Source organism: Argiope bruennichi, chromosome 9, assembly GCF_947563725.1.
Source record: "Argiope bruennichi chromosome 9, qqArgBrue1.1, whole genome shotgun sequence".
Taxonomy (NCBI): Eukaryota; Metazoa; Arthropoda; class Arachnida; order Araneae; family Araneidae; genus Argiope; species Argiope bruennichi.
Window position 1 is genome coordinate 18,764,601 of NC_079159.1, and position 19,895 is coordinate 18,784,495.

Genomic DNA, 19,895 nt, shown 5'->3' on the forward strand with positions numbered 1-19,895 from the left:
TTGGTAAATCGGTAAATTAAAATATATATATATAATTAAAAAAATTAAAAATATATTCATGTATTTCTGCAGAAAAAAATCTTGAAGTTCATAATTTCTATTATAAAGTGGGGGAATGTGAATATCTAATCAATATTAAGCTAATAAATTTAATAATGAACATTGAAATACCGTTGTAATTTATATATAAGTGTTGCTGCTTGAAATGTATATAACAACCATTAGTGATTTCAATAAAAAATTGATATTCAATATTTGTCTCACATTTTATACAATAATGATTGAAAGTACTTGATAATTTTTCAGCATAAAATATTTCTCATCATACATTAATCATTATACTTTTAAAGCATTCTGAAAACACTTTGTTAGGAAGTTTCATTGCTGCATTAATGCAAATTGACCAAGATGGAAGCTATCTTCATTTTGAATATATTTGACTTAAATATAAAAAATTACCCTTAGTGAGCATCTCAAATATGAAGAGTAAGAAAGGTCAAATATAAAGAATATGAAGAATAAGAGAACTAACAGTAAGAGTTGTTGTTCCAATGCCACTATCATTCAGTGTCTCTGAAGCCACAGCAGATTGGGTGACAGTTCTCAAAATCAAAGATGAAATACATAATCTTCCTTCTCCTGCTGAAAACATTAATGATTATGCGGATGTGTTGGTTCCATTTTTGATTATGACTCTGTCTTCTGAAGAGGCACATTCGTCATCAAAGTAGTGCGAGTTGTAACAAATACAATTAATTTCCAGCATCTAAAAATTTTAATTAATTAGAAATTCCGTAAATGTTTCTCATTTTTTAAAAATAATTTGCTTGTTTTTCCCTAGTATTATTTTTTATTAAATACGAATAAAAAATGTTTACTAATCTATTGTTATGAAACCGGTTTAGAAGACAAATAATTGACTCTTTTTTACCAAAAATAAATAATATTTTTGCGAATAACATATAAATAGACACAGGGTTTTATTTGAAAGAAGAGAAAGTTTTGAGATTTCAATAAATTTTGGTACGTTTAACCTTTTTTTTTTTCATGTAAATAAATTATTCGCCCTGAAAAATTTTAAATGTATGTTTTTGTCTTTTACTAGTCGTGTTAAGCATTAATTTTGAGAATAGAATAAGGGAAATATACTAATGTCCATAAGTTGAGGATAATGCCAGGTTCGGCAGATGAAGGTTCATAAACAAAACAAAAGTGACTGCATGATACCATTCCTAAAAATTATGATCTTTTCTCCTTGGAGAAATTACAAAAAATATCTCCCTTACAAAAACTTATCTTTACATGTTTGATATGATGGTTAATAAATTGCATGTCTCCCAGACAATAAAATACAGTTCGTACAGTGCAGTACGAAAGTATCAAACTATCAGCTTATCTTAGGGAAGATTACTCCATTCAGCATGTAATGCTCTCTGAAGTTCCGGTACACATGTAGGAAGGAGTTGATGGGCTTCAACTCGTCATCCAAGCATGTCCCACATATTCTCTATCGGATTCAAATCAGGTAAGAATTATGTCCATTCTATACAGGTGATATCTACAAATTGAACGCAATCATTTACAATGTTTGCATAATGAGGACTGATATTGGCATTCATAAATAACGAGCCCATGGTACCTTTAAAAAACTTACATGTTGTTCCAGAGTATTGTCTCGATAAATTTGGACTGTCATACTTCCGATATGAACATGTAGACCTGTTCTGCAGTTTAGTATAATTCCACCCCAAACAAACAATCATGCACCACTGTTATGGTTACGTTGAATGATGTTTTCTTGTTGGTATCGGCGAGGTTTACCAACATGTTTTCACAATGTTTAATTTGCAGCAATCAGACTGCAAACTAAACATGGATTCGTAGGTAAACATCCCACAAACCCACTGTGATGATGCCCATACTGCATTTTCTCTACTCTAGGCTAACCGCAGTTACAGAGAGTTGCCGTTAGGGGCAAATCTAATTGGCCTGCAAGCATATACGGACCAATATGCCCCAATGTCCGTACATGTTTTGTCTTGAAACTGTCACAAGCTTTGCTCAAGATGGCTGAATAAGTCAGATGCTGCACTCTGTTTGCTTCTTTTGTCAGTTACCTCCACATACTTGTAGTCATTCGGCATTTGAGTGCCACCTGTACTGTAACGTCTACTGAATTTCTATCAACTTGGAATCGTTGGCAAAGCCTGGAGATCACGCTTTGGGCGATTCCAACTTCCTCGGATACTTCCATCTGAGTACACATACATTCTAGACGAGTGATAATTCTACCACTTTAACAATCATTCACATGCATCATCTGTGCCATAACTATTCAATTACGGCATTGAGTACTTTACAGAACGCTCTTGAACAATTTTACTTATTTGATACCATTCCTTACATACCCCTCTACAAATCTTTTGTCTTTATGACGTACTATTTGCGTCATCTGGTCTCATACTGTAATTTACAGATTATTCTTCATGTTGTGTGTGATAATTCTAAAGGTGACATTTTACTTTAGAGTTTGATTTCCGAATGATTCTGAATTATCATTAATTCATGAATATGAGTGAAGCTTGGAAATGATTATAAAATAATTTAATATATACTATTTAGAATTTTATAATTTCCCAGAATTATTTCTACAGAAAAGAAGTTTCCAGATTTCACGAAAATGAACAAATTCGAAATATATCGGAAACCGGCAATCATAAACTAAAGTAAATTCTATTATATCACAGAAACACAATCATTTTTGCTTACAATTTATTTAATTTGATTTTTATTATATTAATACTCCACTTTAAAATAATATGTAATTCAATTACTGCCGGTTTGAATGATTTTGAACTAGAAACCAAGTATTCCTCTTCAAAATTTGTCTCCATATTAGAGGAGAACATTGAATCCTCAATGTTGGATTCAATACTTAAATAGCCCACACACAGATTGGATATTTGTCTTTATACTCTAGAAGCAGGGGGTCTAAAAAAAAATTGAGAATTTAGCCTTAGGCAATTGAGCCCTATCTACAGAACTACTAATGACATAATAATGGAGAAAACAAAAGAAACAATAATCTCGAATTTCCACTCTAAGAAGTATAACATTACAGTTATTCTCTCAAATGACTTCAGCTATACGGGAAGTAAAAATGGGAAGCAAAGTAGCATAAAATTTCACATCTTATTTTAAGTAAGATAAACATAAAGAAAATTTCTATGTGCAATTCATAAATAATTATCATGAAATATAATATATAAATAAATAGTAAATAGTTAATGACTTCAGCTATACGGGAAGTAAAATTGGGAAGCAAAGTAGCATAAAATTTCACATCTTATTTTAAGTAAGATAAACATAAAGAAAATTTCTACGTGCAATTCATAAATAATTATCATGAAATATAATATATAAATATATAGTAAATAGTTAATGACTTCAGCTATACGGGAAGTAAAAATGTGAAGCAAAGTAGCATAAAATTTCACATCTTATTTTAAGTAAGATAAACATAAAGAAAATTTCTATGTGCAATTCATAAATAATTATCATGAAATATAATATATAAATAAATAGTAAATAGTTAATGACTTCAGCTATACGGGAAGTAAAATTGGGAAGCAAAGTAGCATAAAATTTCACATCTTATTTTAAGTAAGATAAACATAAAGAAAATTTCTATGTGCAATTCATAAATAATTATCATGAAATATAATATATAAATAAATAGTAAATAGTTAATGACTTCAGCTATACGGGAAGTAAAATTGGGAAGCAAAGTAGCATAAAATTTCACATCTTATTTTAAGTAAGATAAACATAAAGAAAATTTCTATGTGCAATTCATAAATAATTATCATGAAATATAATATATAAATAAATAGTAAATAGTTAATGACTTCAGCTATACGGGAAGTAAAAATGGGAAGCAAAGTAGCATAAAATTTCACATCTTATTTTAAGTAAGATAAACATAAAGAAAATTTCTATGTGCAATTCATAAATAATTATCATGAAATATAATATATAAATAAATAGTAAATAGTTAATGACTTCAGCTATACGGGAAGTAAAATTGGGAAGCAAAGTAGCATAAAATTTCACATCTTATTTTAAGTAAGATAAACATAAAGAAAATTTCTATGTGCAATTCATAAATAATTATCATGAAATATAATATATAAATAAATAGTAAATAGTTAATGACTTCAGTTATACGGGAAGTAAAAATGTGAAGCAAAGTAGCATAAAATTTCACATCTTATTTTAAGTAAGATAAACATAAAGAAAATTTCTATGTGCAATTCATAAATAATTATCATGAAATATAATATATAAATAAATAGTAAATAGTTAATGACTTCAGTTATACGGGAAGTAAAAATGTGAAGCAAAGTAGCATAAAATTTCACATCTTATTTTAAGTAAGATAAACATAAAGAAAATTTCTATGTGCAATTCATAAATAATTATCATGAAATATAATATATAAATAAATAGTAAATAGTTAATGACTTCAGCTATACGGGAAGTAAAAATGGGAAGCAAAGTAGCATAAAATTTCACATCTTATTTTAAGTAAGATAAACATAAAGAAAATTTCTATGTGCAATTCATAAATAATTATCATGAAATATAATATATAAATAAATAGTAAATAGTTAATGACTTCAGCTATACGGGAAGTAAAATTGGGAAGCAAAGTAGCATAAAATTTCACATCTTATTTTAAGTAAGATAAACATAAAGAAAATTTCTATGTGCAATTCATAAATAATTATCATGAAATATAATATATAAATAAATAGTAAATAGTTAATGACTTCAGCTATACGGGAACTAAAAATGGGAAGCAAAGTAGCATAAAATTTCACATCTTATTTTAAGTAAGATAAACATAAAGAAAATTTCTATGTGCAATTCATAAATAATTATCATGAAATATAATATATAAATAAATAGTAAATAGTTAATGACTTCAGTTATACGGGAAGTAAAAATGTGAAGCAAAGTAGCATAAAATTTCACATCTTATTTTAAGTAAGATAAACATAAAGAAAATTTCTATGTGCAATTCATAAATAATTATCATGAAATATAATATATAAATAAATAGTAAATAGTTAATGACTTCAGCTATACGGGAAGTAAAATTGGGAAGCAAAGTAGCATAAAATTTCACATCTTATTTTACGTTAGATAGACATAAAGAAAATTTCTATGTGCAATTCATAAATAATTATCTTAAAATATATTAGATAAATAAATAGTAAATAGTTAAAGATGAAATTTAAAGTTTTCTAGCGCTTTAAAAAATGAAGATATTACTAAAAAATGTCAGTAAGAAAGGTAGAAACAAGAAATTGGAGTTTTTATTTGCAAATTAATGATCTTATTTTCACATATCATAGGAAATAAATAGAGCTTGACGAAGTAAGAAATCTCCGCCAAACTGATTAATAACTCTCTAGCATATTATTTTTTATCACTTAAAATTCTGAAAGATATGTACGGAAGCTTTAATTAATAAAATATGTATTTTGTTTATTAATTATTTTTTTTTCTTATTCCTACCAATACTTTCAGATAGAAAATTGAGAAACTGTCGCGTTTCAGATCATTACTGCTTGTTGAATAGAAAAAAAGGCATTCAAGAATTCAAATCAATAATGAAATGTTCCGTCGGTAGGTTAAGCATAAAAAGTTTTTGCTTGCATTTTTCAATCTTACCTTCCGTTTTAAACCATTGCATTTTTTAAAACAAAGTAATACAATAGCATACAAAAAATCATGACATGTCTCTTTTTTCGTACGTTTTCGAACGGTTGACTACCTTTCCTATTTGTTTTAAAGTTGATGGGCGTGTATATATTCTGATATTTTTGATACATACCACTGTTATTTCAACAAACTTAAATCTTACACCGTACCAAGCGATACCAATGAAATATTTTTCATATATAAACTAGCGAAAAATTGACAAAAATCACATTTGGTTTCTTTCTTGAGTCAATAGGATTTATCTCTGATTACTTCTGTTCAGTTTTACATTGAAAAATGATTGCAAAGGTAAGTTGTTTCCACAACTGATCTGTCTATAACAATAACTGAATATTTATCATATCTATAACTGAATTAAATATTCAGTAAAATTCGTTTTATATTTCAAAATAATATTCGGAAACAAAAAATAACAAATCACTTCTGTTCTAAAAGTCTTTTTACTGCTTTTTGAAAATCTTATATCAATTTTTTATAGATAATAATGCTATTTATTATATTTATATTATTGATAAAATATATATATTGTTTGTAATCATTTTTACTCTTAATTACGAATTAATTATTCATAATTAATTCGCTAATTAAATTTATTTATTTATTAGTTAATTAATAAACAGAGAAAAATTGAAACTATTCAGATTTCAATTTTTTTAATCCAATTAAACTATAAATTAATGAAATTTTTGAAATAGAAAACTATTTTCTATTTAATAGAAATACTCTTCAATTCACAATACTTGTTTTCTAAACTGTTTAATAAATAAAAGTATATGAAATTAAGTGCAGCAGCATCGAATTAAAGAAAACTACTTGATCCTTTATAAATTATAAAAATTGTAAATAATGTTATTGAAATTCTGTAAAATGCATTGTTTAATTTGTTTAATTTCTTTATATTTTTATAATATGGGACAGAACCTCAAAAACTGATATACATAAATCTTATTCTACGCTTTAAATAAAGAAGCATCTTTGATAACTATATATATATATATATATATATATATATATATACAACAATTAAGAAAGTAAATAAAAAAAGAGTAATTTCTGCAAAATAGGAAACGAATATAATTTTTTTTTCAGCGAATAGTTTTAAAATACTGATATTCTTCTTTGTGCACCTAGGTACTTATATTCGTTTCTATATGTGTTTTTGCGTCTGCAGATCATCACGGTCATCATGATCACCATGATCATCACGAGGTAGCTATGGATATATTTTTATTCTTTACTTTGAATTTTTACAATTTATATCACTTTCATGAAATGTGATAAATCGTCATTAATCAATTGAGAAAAATTACTTCAGGTGAATACGAAATTTGTGCAGAGTACATCAAAATAATAAAATAACTAATATTATTATACTTAGATAAAAATAATGACGAAAGATTAATCATTAATCGTAAAATAAAATGCTTATTTAAATTTTTAATATTATTTTCATTGAAATTTGTATAGACTTACATAAACGTTATCAGAATTCTGTTGTATTAAATAATACAAGGATTATAGGATTCTATAAGCTCCTATCAATTGAATATTATTAAAAGAATCATTTTAGCTTTCGAATCTGTATAGGTTCTCAAATTTCTTCAGAAAGACAGTGCGAGCTATATGTGAACTTCAACCATATGAATTAATATGATTTGCAGATTTTGCTGTGAAGTTGTAATCACTAAGTCTTCCGAAATTGATGAAGAAGAAAAGGTTTTTCCTGCGTTTCACAGAAAGCTGACAATATTTTGCAAATTTTCTTCAATGAGTTCAAATTTTTCAAATATTTTGAAATTTCTTTCTTTTCCGAGTAAAATCCCAGCATGTATTTTCACAAAAATGACTGGAATATTAAAAAAAAGTTAAGATACTTTAAAAAAAAAATTCAGATTTTTCGGCACGATATTTGATTTAAAAAAACTCAATTTTTTTAACTGATTGTAAAAAATATTTTTTTTAAATATACGCTAATACGCTTATAAGACATTACAATGAGTGATTTTTTTCTAACTTTTGGGAAGAGCGAATTTTTTCCAAGTTGTTGCCACTATGAAGGCAATAATTTCCATGATCAAGTTTCTGTTCATAAGCATATGCTAGTGTGCAGGCATCCATGTTTAGGGATTTCACTTACCTGCACTACTTTCAAATCTTAATGATTACAGAAAAAAATTAATGCACCTGTCCCATTAGAGAAACGTAAAAGTTTTTATCTAATGCATGTCAATATGGTGCATAATGTTACAATTTTGCTGGTTCAAGCAATGTGAATAGAGTAATAAATTTTCTTGTTTAAATGATGCTCATTTTTCAATTTAAATCATAAAAATTTATAAGTAAGCAAGGTATCTAGTACATTTTTTAAAATTTGATACATTTCAATGTAACTATTCAAAGATTCCAATATTAATGCGTAACTTTTCTTAGGAAATAATTCAAATTTAGCCGAGTGTAATTCTGCCATCTTTCTAAATCTTAAAAAAAATATGCTACTGTAAGAATTTTTCAATAATCTTACAGTAAATAAAAATCTTACAGTTCAATAAAAAAAGAAAAACATGCTATGTTTAGCACATATGCAATCAGAAATTGTTTTCCCAAAATCTCATGTACTCACGGGTAACGTACATATTTTGAGTATATGCACACTACTGTAAATTATGTGAATATTATACAAATTTATTTAAAAATTTGCATGCAATACAAGCCTAAAACACATGGAATTCTTAAATATTTTTTGCAAAATATAATATTTTGTACTTCTTATAATTTCAATACTGGTTTTCCATTAACGCCCATAAATACTGTGCTTAGTACCCCGCCCCTCCCCCCCAAAAATGGGTAGTTACACTGTTAACCGAATCTTTACTGAAATTTATACGTCCAATAAATGATCGAATTTTAATTGTAATTCGTGCAGCATTTCAAACGAAATCGAAAAATGTGTTCACATACTTCTGAAACCATAATACATACTCATAGTAACATAAACCATAATTCAAGCACTGAAATATTTAAATAACGAAGGACCGTAATTTAGTTTGGTTTGGTTTGGTTATATTAACGTCCCTTTTGAAGCAACACTAGGGCTATTTTGGGACGGACCTCGTAATTTTGAACCGCGGTCAGATGACGAGGACGACACCTGAGCTGGCACCCCCCTCTCCACACCACACCACACCAGCGGGAAGACGTTTGGTCATGACGGATTTAAAGTGCAACAGACCTTATACGACGGTAAAATCGGTGGAATCGGGTGTCGAACCTGAAACCCTCCGGTTCCAAAGCCGAGACCTTACCACCAGGCCACCGCGGCCCACCGTAATTTAGTAAGACATCTATTATTTCTGCTACTTCTAAAAGCATATTCTTATTCAATTTTTTTTTCAGCATCATCATCATCCGACACCATACAAATTCGGATACGACATAAAAGATCACCATGGAGCTCAACACAGGCATGAACATAGCGATGGTCATGGCAATGTGCACGGAAGTTACGGATTTACTGACCACAGAGGTGTCCACAGGGTCGTTCATTACGTAGCTGACCATCACGGATTTAGAGCTAAGGTGGAGACAAACGAACCTGGAACAGATAATCAAGATCCAGCACATGTTCATCTACATTCTCATCCTTATCATGGTCATCATGATCATCACGGACATCATGGCCATCATCATGACGACCATCATGGACATCATCACGGTCACCATCATGGGCATCACCACGATCATCACCATGGTCATCATCATGGACACCACCATTAAGCTAAATTATAGGTTTTTAAATATTGATTTATTTATGAATATGGATTGATTATATGATATGGATTTTCTCTAGTTTGTTAAGATAGGAATTTATCAATTGTTTGAGATCTAGGCATTAAAAAAAGGACATTTAGAAATGAAGGAGAAATAAAGCTTACTTAATTTGGTTCGGTTTCAAGTATTAAAAATTTTAAATGCTTATATTAGCATACATTAATTTTCAAACGAATAGAAAGAACTCAGGTAGAAAAAAATACTGCAGATAGGAAAGCAATAATGATAATATGAGCAAAAATAGAATTTTTTCTAGAAAATCTAAGAACAGTGGTACATTAATGTACTTCCTTTTTTATCTAATTCAACTCGCAGTTGTATCTGAATTGTTTATTTTAATTATTTTTTCTTTAAATAATTTATTATGAATTAAAAAATTTGGTAATTTCATTTTCTAGAAGGAAAACAATTCTTATTTCCTTACGTTTTCAAATGCTATTCTACGGGGTGCCTTCTTTTAAAGTCTTTCAATATACTTTTTGGTTGATTTCTTTTCATTTAAAATAATTACATTAAAAGAATATGCTTTATATATTCAATATAAGATTTTTTTTTCATGAACGCATGGTTTCATTTTTAAAACTTCTATACATTATGTACTTTATTTTCGCATGTGATAATAAACATATTTTCAACTGGAACGATAAACACTTTCTTTCAAGAGCTTTTGAAAGTAAAACATTTACAGCTATTTATTCTTTTAGTGTAAATTTTTTCTATCCAAGAAATCGATATTTTTAATCGATTTTTTTTTCAATGAATAGAACAAACCTATAATTTTTAATTCGGTGACTGTCATATGTCCTATAAATTGTTAATTCTCTAAAGTTTTTCTAGTAGAAATTAAGATATTGTTGGTGTAATGTAGGACAAAAGTGGACGACAGAAATTAAAAAATTGAAACAGAAAAATTATTTCGGGTTGTGTACAGTTATTTTGTTAAAAAGAATTTCATAAATATAAAGATTCACTTTAGAAAATAATTACACGTTGACTACTGAGCCTTGAGGCACACGGATAAAATCTGAATAGCCAGATCATCACAATAGCATTAGCGGGAACAAAGATAGAGCCCTAAGGACCATCACGGATACGGTGGAACCCTTCCCGTGGGAAGCCCGTCCCGTCATTCGTAGGTGGTAGTCGATCGCACACCATTTCTGCACTTATCCGGTTGCAAGAACCAAACCATGCAGGAAGTTTCTCATACTCTTTTCTGAGGTGTTTCGGGATTCCCTTTACAAAATAAATTTAACTTAAGACTAAAAAAATGAGAAAATAATATTTTTTTATATGTCAATTATGATTAAAGGATGTTTAAAAGAGAATCGTAAACATAATATTTTTTAAGGGATGGCATATGACAAAAAATTTGATTCCACTTATTTATTTTATTTTTAGTAAGGGATAGCGAACACACGCACGTAATAAAGCAAGCACGTTCGTATTGGATAGTTTTAAAAACAAAAAATAAATTCCATATACTTTGTTTCTTAATTTTTCTTATACTTTAGTTGACAGAAATAAGGGTTCAATTTAAGGAAAAATAGTTTAATATTTGGTCAGAATTTATGCCGTATCTTATGAAATGAAGCAAACTTCTTCTAATAATCATTATAAAATAGACCCACGAAATAGTATATAAAATATTTAAAGACTTTAGCTCCTATACGTAATCTAGAAATGCTGAATCACATGTTGATTAGTTTAACTAATTTTAAGTAAAAAATTAAGAGAAAATTAATTATTATTTTTGATTTCTGCACAAAAATAAATATCCAGTATCAAAGGTTTTAAAATACTTTTGTTAACATATTTATAATCATCTTTAATTTTTCGTTTTCGGTAGACTTAAAATCAAAAGTCTTAGTCATCTACATGGTTCATATAAATTTTTTCCTGATTAAAAAATGTCTTTTTCCTAGTACATATAGTTTATAATTGAAGAATTACACTCGAATTTTTTTGACGGTATAAAAGTGAATTATTTATTTACATGAAATCTGGAAAGCTATTAAGGTAATTTTTTAATTACCTTTTTAATTTTTAATGGAAATAAGAATATAATGTTATTATGAATAAATTAGGCTGATTTATATTGTAAAATGTGTCCTCTCTGTTAAAAGAGTTATTGATTATAATTGCATAATTATCTTTTCATTCTTTGCATTAGAAGATCGCAAAAGAGAATAAATCTCCATTCTTTTTCTGTGGTAGATTTGCGATCTGTGCACAATAAAAGGTAAATTTGGTTTCTATGTAAGATAGAGTAAGAATATAATCTTCAATCAAACCTTATAAAAGCAGTTTTCAAAATGACGTTTATTAGAATACTCAAAAGTAAAGTTTTTCTAATTATTCTTTGATTTTTAATTTTTAATTCATCATATGCTGATATTAGTATCACAACTTTGGAGTAAAATATAATTGTATGATATTTAAGTTTTGAAAATATTATAATAGCATAATGTCATCTAAAAAAATCAATACATAAAATTCAAACTTTTACCACGTTAAGAAAAGAGTGAAAAACTAGATCACCGATTTGTAGTTTATGGCATATAGAACATGTTAGCAATGTTTTATAAAGATGAAAATTCTTCATAAGTTTGAACATGAATGTTCAGCCTTGTCGAGCATGTCAAAAATAAAAGAGCATATTTAAAGCGTTCTATCAACTGTTTTTCAGAATAAATATATATATACGAAATGCAGATTAAAAAATGCCCTTCCCACTGATTAAAGTTGACATTAATTCCAATAAAAAGAATTTAAAACATAATCTGTTATAGTGCATAATATACAGAGTGATCAAGAAATAACAGGAGGTGTTCGGAGCCATGTAGCGTGTTATGTACTGGATGAAATATAACAAAATTTGGCCACCTTATACATTAAAGTATGCGGTTTCGATTTATCAAGAAAAAACAATTAGTACCAAAAAATGTCGAAAGGGAAATTCTGGCGCTGCGATCGAAAACTTTATTATGTAATTTGCTTATACGGATACTTTGTGATATGACATCGAAGATAAAAGGAAGGGTTGCGAGAATTTAAATCATTCTGCAAGAATTCGACCGTCAGTTGGATTGTTACTATGTGAACGCGGCTTATTAGTCAAGCTGTTTTATCAGCTGGAAGAAAATGCCAGTGCTGCTCTTCGGGAATGTCGGCGGTTAAAACAGTTACATCGAGGATTGATGATCATAAATAACTTACGAAGAATGATTGAAATATTTGAAACTACTGGAATTCTTGGTTGCAATCAGGCTGAGGACATAAAGATATCAAGTAGGAATAAGTTGAAGAAGTTGCAACTGCCGTTATGGATCAGGCTAGAGCTAATAAGCAGGATATCACCTGTGCAATTTCAATATCACGACAAACAGATATCCCGTTCTCGGCGGTGTAGAAGATATTGCTTAAAATCCTGAAATGTTATCCTTATAACACCCATTCACGGATAACACTGATCTGAATCGTGGCGATTTCTGGTTGTGCGGCTATTTAAAAGGCGTCGTGTATCAAGGACATGTTCCTGAAATTCCTACTTTAGAAGTTCAAATAACGTTATATGCCAGACGAATAAATGTCGATATGTTGCGAACCACCGTCGGAAACCCCGTGTACCTCATGCAATTATTGGAACATCACTTTGGTGATCATCTTGAGCCAAATTTATAAGTTGCTATAATAAACGTTTTTCATTGATATGTGGTGTGTTGCTATTTACCGTTTCCATTGGCAGTTATGTATTATTTTTTCACACATTATGCGCTTGCAACGCCAGGATTTCCCCTATCGGTATTTTTTGGTACTGATTTTTTTCTTGATAAATCGGAACCGTATACTTTAATATGTATAGTGGCCAAATTTTGTTATATTTCATCCAGTACATAACACGCTACAAGGCTCCCAACACCTCATCTTATTTCTTGATCACCCTATAGTTAATAGCTATATACTCTTAGTCAAGTAAATCATACTTTATATTCAGTAACGGATATTGACGTAATCTTCTAAGGTTATTGAAAAATACAATTTTTTTCTCTATCCATATTTCAAAAGAATGCACCAGGAGATTGATAACTGAACTTGGCGTGGTTTTTCTATTTTAAAATTTCATATATACTTAAATAAATAGGATGGTTTACTTAGTTTACTTATATAAAGTGTTTTTAATTTCTTCGGATAGCTAAAGGAATTATATATGTTTTGGCGTCATTTTTGAGGCATCAAATGCGCCCAGTTTGGTTGAAAAATTACAATATGATGCTATTTTTGTAATATTGTATTCAGGCATTCACTAATACACGAACAGACAGAAAATCTGTACATTGATTATATACCTAATTATCCAAAATTAAGCATATAATTATAGTATTAGTTCAAAGAGACTTTATATTGAAATTTACCACATCACCATATTCTTGCTCACATCAGTAGAAAGAAAGATGTAATTGCATGTTAACAGATTGCAACGAAAACTCTGCGCCAATCAACAATTTTAATATTAACATATTCAATTTCACCTGTATCTGCTGTTACGTTCTTTGTTGTTTGCAGACAAATAGGCAAGAAATCAAAAATTTGATTTTTGGATTCAATAATGTAGTTAAAATCCCAGAATATGAATCCTTTGTCAGCATTTTTTGCAGTTAGGTCTATCTCTTTAAAAAATAATGAGATTCTCTATAAAAGGAATGAAAACATAAACAAATCAAACAAACTGATAAAAAATTAAAACAAAAGCATTAAGTATGAAGTCCAGAAATTTTATTTTTCAGATTGTGATAATTATATATTTCACTTCATGGAAATTCTAATGTTGTTTTTAACTATATTTAACAAATATTTTTTGGACAACATTGCAGATCTTACGAAAAATTCACTTCAATTACACATAATTTAGAGGTGAATTTAATTACAGGTGGATATTTAATTAACGGCCATGTCCACAGTATAATGAAGTCACCTTGAAAACGTTCACTAAAACAATCTTGATCATTGTTGAATCACATTAGTAAAGAATATATTCAATCTGCTACTCTTGGGAAGGTCAGTAAAGAATATAGTCAAATATAAAATCGAAATAGTCGAGGTTTCTCACTAATTCATAACAATTTAAGAAATAAACGATACTGAAAACATTAATTATTGAAAAAGAAATTAAGTTTGGTTTAAAACTCCACCTCAAGATAATATAGTTAAATGGAATATGCATTTATTTTAAAAATTAAAATAACTAATGCATAATCTTTTTTTAAACAAACAAACAACAACAACAACAAAAAAAAAAGAAAGAAAAAAAAAAGAGATTCATACATGTTTTAAATAACTATCATTTTTTAAGACTACGAAAGGGTAACTGGGTGTATGAGATATCTAGGCATCTATTTTATAATTTTTAAAAGATGGATAAAGAAGTTTCGAAAACCCAACTAAGCAATATTTGATATCCTTTTTCTCCAAATAAGCAATCAGCTCACCAATATTAAAGCATTTTAGAAGAAGGGTTATTGATAATTGTAAGCAATTACTATGCTCATAATTTGATTCGCTGCTGATTTAAGGTATGAGTGTAATTTTATAAGCCTTACGAGTGTAATTTTATTTTTGTAATAAAAATAACTGAAATACTTTAAAGATTAAATTAAATACCATTAATTTAAATGTGATCACAACTTTTTCATTTAATATAAAAAAGTACTGCAGAATATTGTCACCGTTCACAAACATATTTATATCAGTTAAGTACTACGGTTCGGAGAATGTGGTACAAGTTTATGGCATGGCATTTAGTTATTGTTCAGGTTCAGGTTCAGGTTCAGTTCAGATTGGATTATGGTAATCAGTTATACTTAAATATTAATATATTTTGTGTTTCTCAGTCTTCAGACTATCACTGCTGAACTAATAAGTTTCAAGGGAGGAAAATATTTGCAACATAGGAGGGCTGATAAAATGCTTGAGATTCATACATTTTACAAGATGCTTTATAATTATCAAGTTACATAGATACTATTATTGCTTTATTTTCTAGCTCTAAAATAATGGAGACGCATTACAAAAGAATTCGCAAGAGAATATCTATTATCTGTTTACACAATGATACAATTTGGGGCTGTATTATGTATTTACACTCCTCTGAAACAACTAATTTTTTAAAGTTCATTTTTCAGTTTAAAAAATAAATCTACACACGATTTTTTTGTCATTGCATCTTAATTACTGATAACTTCATCTAGCGATAGAAATTTTCTCTGAAAATTCTGTAGCATTTTTATATACATCCACACATGTAACAATATGTCACAGAACGCATTGTCTGTATTCCATTTTGGAACATTTTAAAACATTATGTTCATCGCTAAAGCTTTGATGTTAATTATCGGTAGAAATATAGAAAAAAAAATAATTAAAAATTTACGCGGGTTGTTAAAAATACATTGAAAATTACATAAATTAAATTAACAATTTAAAGATGGCTTTAATTAATTTATTATTCATTTTTGTATGGAAAAATAAAGGTTTTGTCTCTTAATACGAGAATTATAAATTAATTTAATGAATAATAATGCTTATTCATATATAACTCGAATAATAATTATAATTTTGGTTTTAGGTGTTAAAATAATTATAAATATAAATGTAACGATCAGAATATTTTAAATGATTATTATCATCATAAAATACTTAAAAGTTAAACATTTTTGGATATTAATAATGGCAAACAGTTTGTAATAATTCAACAAATCTGTACTTATATCAGAAATTAAAGAGAGCCGCTGAAATTAATAAAAAAAAATTAGCAAACATTCTCATTATTAATTAACCAAAAAAACAACAACCGAAAACAGGTATTAAGTTGTTGAATGCATAGGTAGATAGATCAAAATTATTATTAACATTATATGGTATGCATTGTAAGATGCCCGATTTTTTTAAGGTAAATGAAATTTGATTTCCGATTGATCCTTTTAAGGTTTCTTTTGTGGATAATCACAATTTATCTTGTTTATATATTTTTTTACGATAATAGAGCATATCGTATATATATGTTCTATTATCATAACATACATTTTATATATGGTTCTTGTACATAACCTAAACTAAATGAAATATTTTTATGTCAGTATTTATAATTAATATTTACTATCATTTAAATAATATTTGGAATTATTTTTCCTACTTAAACATAAAAATACGATTCGAATGTTAGGTGAATGAACATTTATTTTTGCATAAAATATGTAAAACCTATTAATTATTTTTTTTGTGATTTGGTAAATTAATTTGAAATAATTTTATACGGAAATAAATAAAAAAATTATTAAAAAAACACTAGTCCATTAGTTCGAACTCTAGTTCGAACATTAAGTCTCGTGAATGCTATAAAGCACCTCTCCAGCGTTGTTCGGATGCTTATCACTGATTCAGGAAAAATTTAATAAACAATTTTTATAAACCACAAAACGATTTATACATTCATATCCTTATATTTCCTCATATAAAAACAACATTAACAGACAAATAGCAATGACAAATAAATTTATTGAAATTAAATTAAAGAAAATATAGTTCATTTTTGAAAATTTATTATACAAATTGATATGTTAAAACTAAAGTATTTATTGAATAAAATTGATATTTTATGCCTCCCATTATTGTATTGAAAATTAAAGATTTTTTTTTTTTTGCTTGTTTCTGAAGGCCTTATTTTTTAAGTGTCTGTCTCACCTCGAAAAAAAAAAGATATTGCTGATTTGAAAAAGAATCATATCTAATTTCCTGCAAATTCTTATTTTTTAAATATTCTTTAAAATCCATATAAAAACAAGACTACTTCATCCATTAAAGACTTTTAAGAAAATTCATTTCAGGAATTCAATTTGAAAATGAGTCTTCTATTTTTAAAAGCTTAGTTCTTATTTCCGCGGACAGGCATATGTTGTTTATCCATATCTGATAAATTTTCTGCAAATAGGTACGAGGTCCAAATAAGAAATGCCATATATCTAGGAATAAATTGTTTTAAAGAGTTACCTTTTGTCACAGAAAAATAAAAATTACAAAAAAGTTTTCTTTTTAGCTATGAAACTAGTATTTAAATACAGTTAAAAAATGGAAGCACATTCCTATACTAACAAGAAAGACATTAGTATTTTTTCAGAAAGAAATAACAAGGAAAAGGCTTAGTTTCCTCGACTACATATTAATAAATTAGATTTTATAATTAAACAAATATTAACTTTCAAAATACCATGTGCTAATTTATAGTGTAAACAACTATAACTTTTGATATGCTACAATAGACAGTGGAAGCGTGCGAACTTAAAATAATTCCATGATGTTGTAAATAATATTTTCTTCGCTATTAAAAATAAATTCAAGAAAACCACAGCAAGTAAGAAAATTAAACCTATCGTAGAGAGTCGCTAACCAGTGGATGATTAAACAATAAAACCCAATTCACGTCTATCAACCAGATAAGCAGCTTCGTTTACAAGATGAGTATCTGCCATTTAACCATTTAACTTTTGCATAATGCAAATCGTTTCCAAGTTATTCAATGCTGCGGCATTATTAATTTCTGAAGAAATATTATATGAAAGATATGAAAACTAGCTTAACTATTAAACATTTATCACCAATAAATTAAAAAAAACACCATAAAGCTGAAATTTTACTTGTATTTTTAATAAAATATGCAATTGTTTCTCAATAAAATCCTTTCCAATTTGTGTGAAATTAATATAGATCTAAACTTTAATAAACCATCTTTCAAAAGATAATTAACTGCAAAAAGTTACATGGTAGTATTTTCTTAAAATTAAAACACATCACAAATGATATTCTAGTGTCATATCTTTGAATCAAACACTAAGTGATATTTTCATGTCATATCTTCGAATCAAACGCTAAGTGATATTTTCATGTCATATCTTTGAATCAAACGCTGAGTGATATTTTCATGTTATATCTTTGAATCAAACGCTAAGTGATTTCTTGTCATATCTTTGAATCAAACACTAAAGCATCCTTTTTTTTATAAATTATTTGTTGCATATACTTTTTCACCTTCAGAAAGTAGTATACATATCTAGTTTAAAACTGAAATTACAGACGTATTAAAAACGATAAAACTTTCATATAAGAAATGCAAAGAAGAAGCAATGGAGATAATCTACATCATTAAATGCTCTTTAAATAAAGGCATTTTTACTTTTTCGCATACGCAGTATAGAGGAAATATTAGTAATCGTCAAAAAATTTGAACTCAATATTTTGATGAATCTCCACGTTTTAGACCTGAGTTTTAAAAACAAATTTTTGGAAAATATCCGTCTGTCTGTGATAAAGATAACTCCAAACGCTTTGAGCTAAACGGTTGAAATCTGGTATGCGGTATTTTCTCCAAATTTGCAGATTTTAATCATTTTGAGTAAAATTATCTCAAAGAAATACGTCTGTCCGGCTGTTCGAACATAAGATAATACGATAATTTGAAAAATAAAAGAGCTAGATAAATAAAAATTGGTACAGAGATTAAATATCTATGGTGTTGACACCTGTCAAATTGTGAGCCAAATCCAACAATAGATGACTGTCTGTACTTTCAGAAATGCGATTATTCCAAAGCTCCAAATTTTATACTTAAATGTATCAAATAATTTGATACTTAAATGTATCAAATAATCTGATACTTAAATGTATAAAATAATTTGATACTTAAATGTATCAAATAAGTTGATACTTAAATATATCAAATTTGTTGCGACATTTTGTGACTACAAATGCAGTTTTGAGTCAAATATGTGCTTTAATCTTTTCATAAATATGTGTCGAAAACAGAAATTCGATTTTCGGGTACTATTAACGCATGCCAAGGATTAATCAACAAATAACTCGCCAAGGATGACACAATAGATTCAGTAACAATGCTAAATTCAGGCCAAAAATTATTTCATAATTTATATACGCCAATGCCATGAAAGGTGTTTTCTGCTATGACAGGTTTGTTAAAGAGTATGTGAGAACGTTTTGGGATCACTTTCATTGGTTCTTTATGTAATAGCTGCTATTTTAAATGGTTGACTGAATCAGAGATTCTTTTCGTAAATAGCTTGCCTGATAATGACCTAGTGAAACTAATATGTTAAATGATTGACCTTAAAACCTTTTATCGAAGCTGCTTGTACCACGTGGTTCTGCTTGAATTTTGCAAGTATATATAAGGCTAGTTATTGCAACTTAAATCATTCTCAAACTTGAAT

The 19,895-nt window shown here is 28.0% G+C and overlaps 1 protein-coding gene across 1 annotated transcript; it reads left to right on the top strand.

Moving 5' to 3' along the window:
* Positions 1-551: 551 nt before the first annotated feature.
* Positions 552-9,564, top strand: LOC129984860 (histidine-rich glycoprotein-like). The gene is made up of 3 exons (XM_056094820.1): positions 552-727; positions 7,452-7,506; positions 9,184-9,564. Exons 1-3 carry the CDS (start codon positions 552-554, stop codon positions 9,562-9,564), a joined length of 612 nt encoding a protein of 203 aa, XP_055950795.1.
* The last annotated feature ends 10,331 nt before the right edge of the window (positions 9,565-19,895 follow it).

Excerpts from the sequence above, each read along its gene's own strand:
- LOC129984860 (XM_056094820.1), top strand. The coding sequence starts at position 552 with ATGCCACTATCATTCAGTGTCTCTGAAGCCACAGCAGATTGGGTGACA. Across the intron at positions 728-7,451 it reads GAGGCACATTCGTCATCAAA|ATTTTGCTGTGAAGTTGTAA; the intron begins GTAGTGCGAGTT and ends TATGATTTGCAG. Across the intron at positions 7,507-9,183 it reads AAATTGATGAAGAAGAAAAG|CATCATCATCATCCGACACC; the intron begins GTTTTTCCTGCG and ends TTTTTTTTTCAG.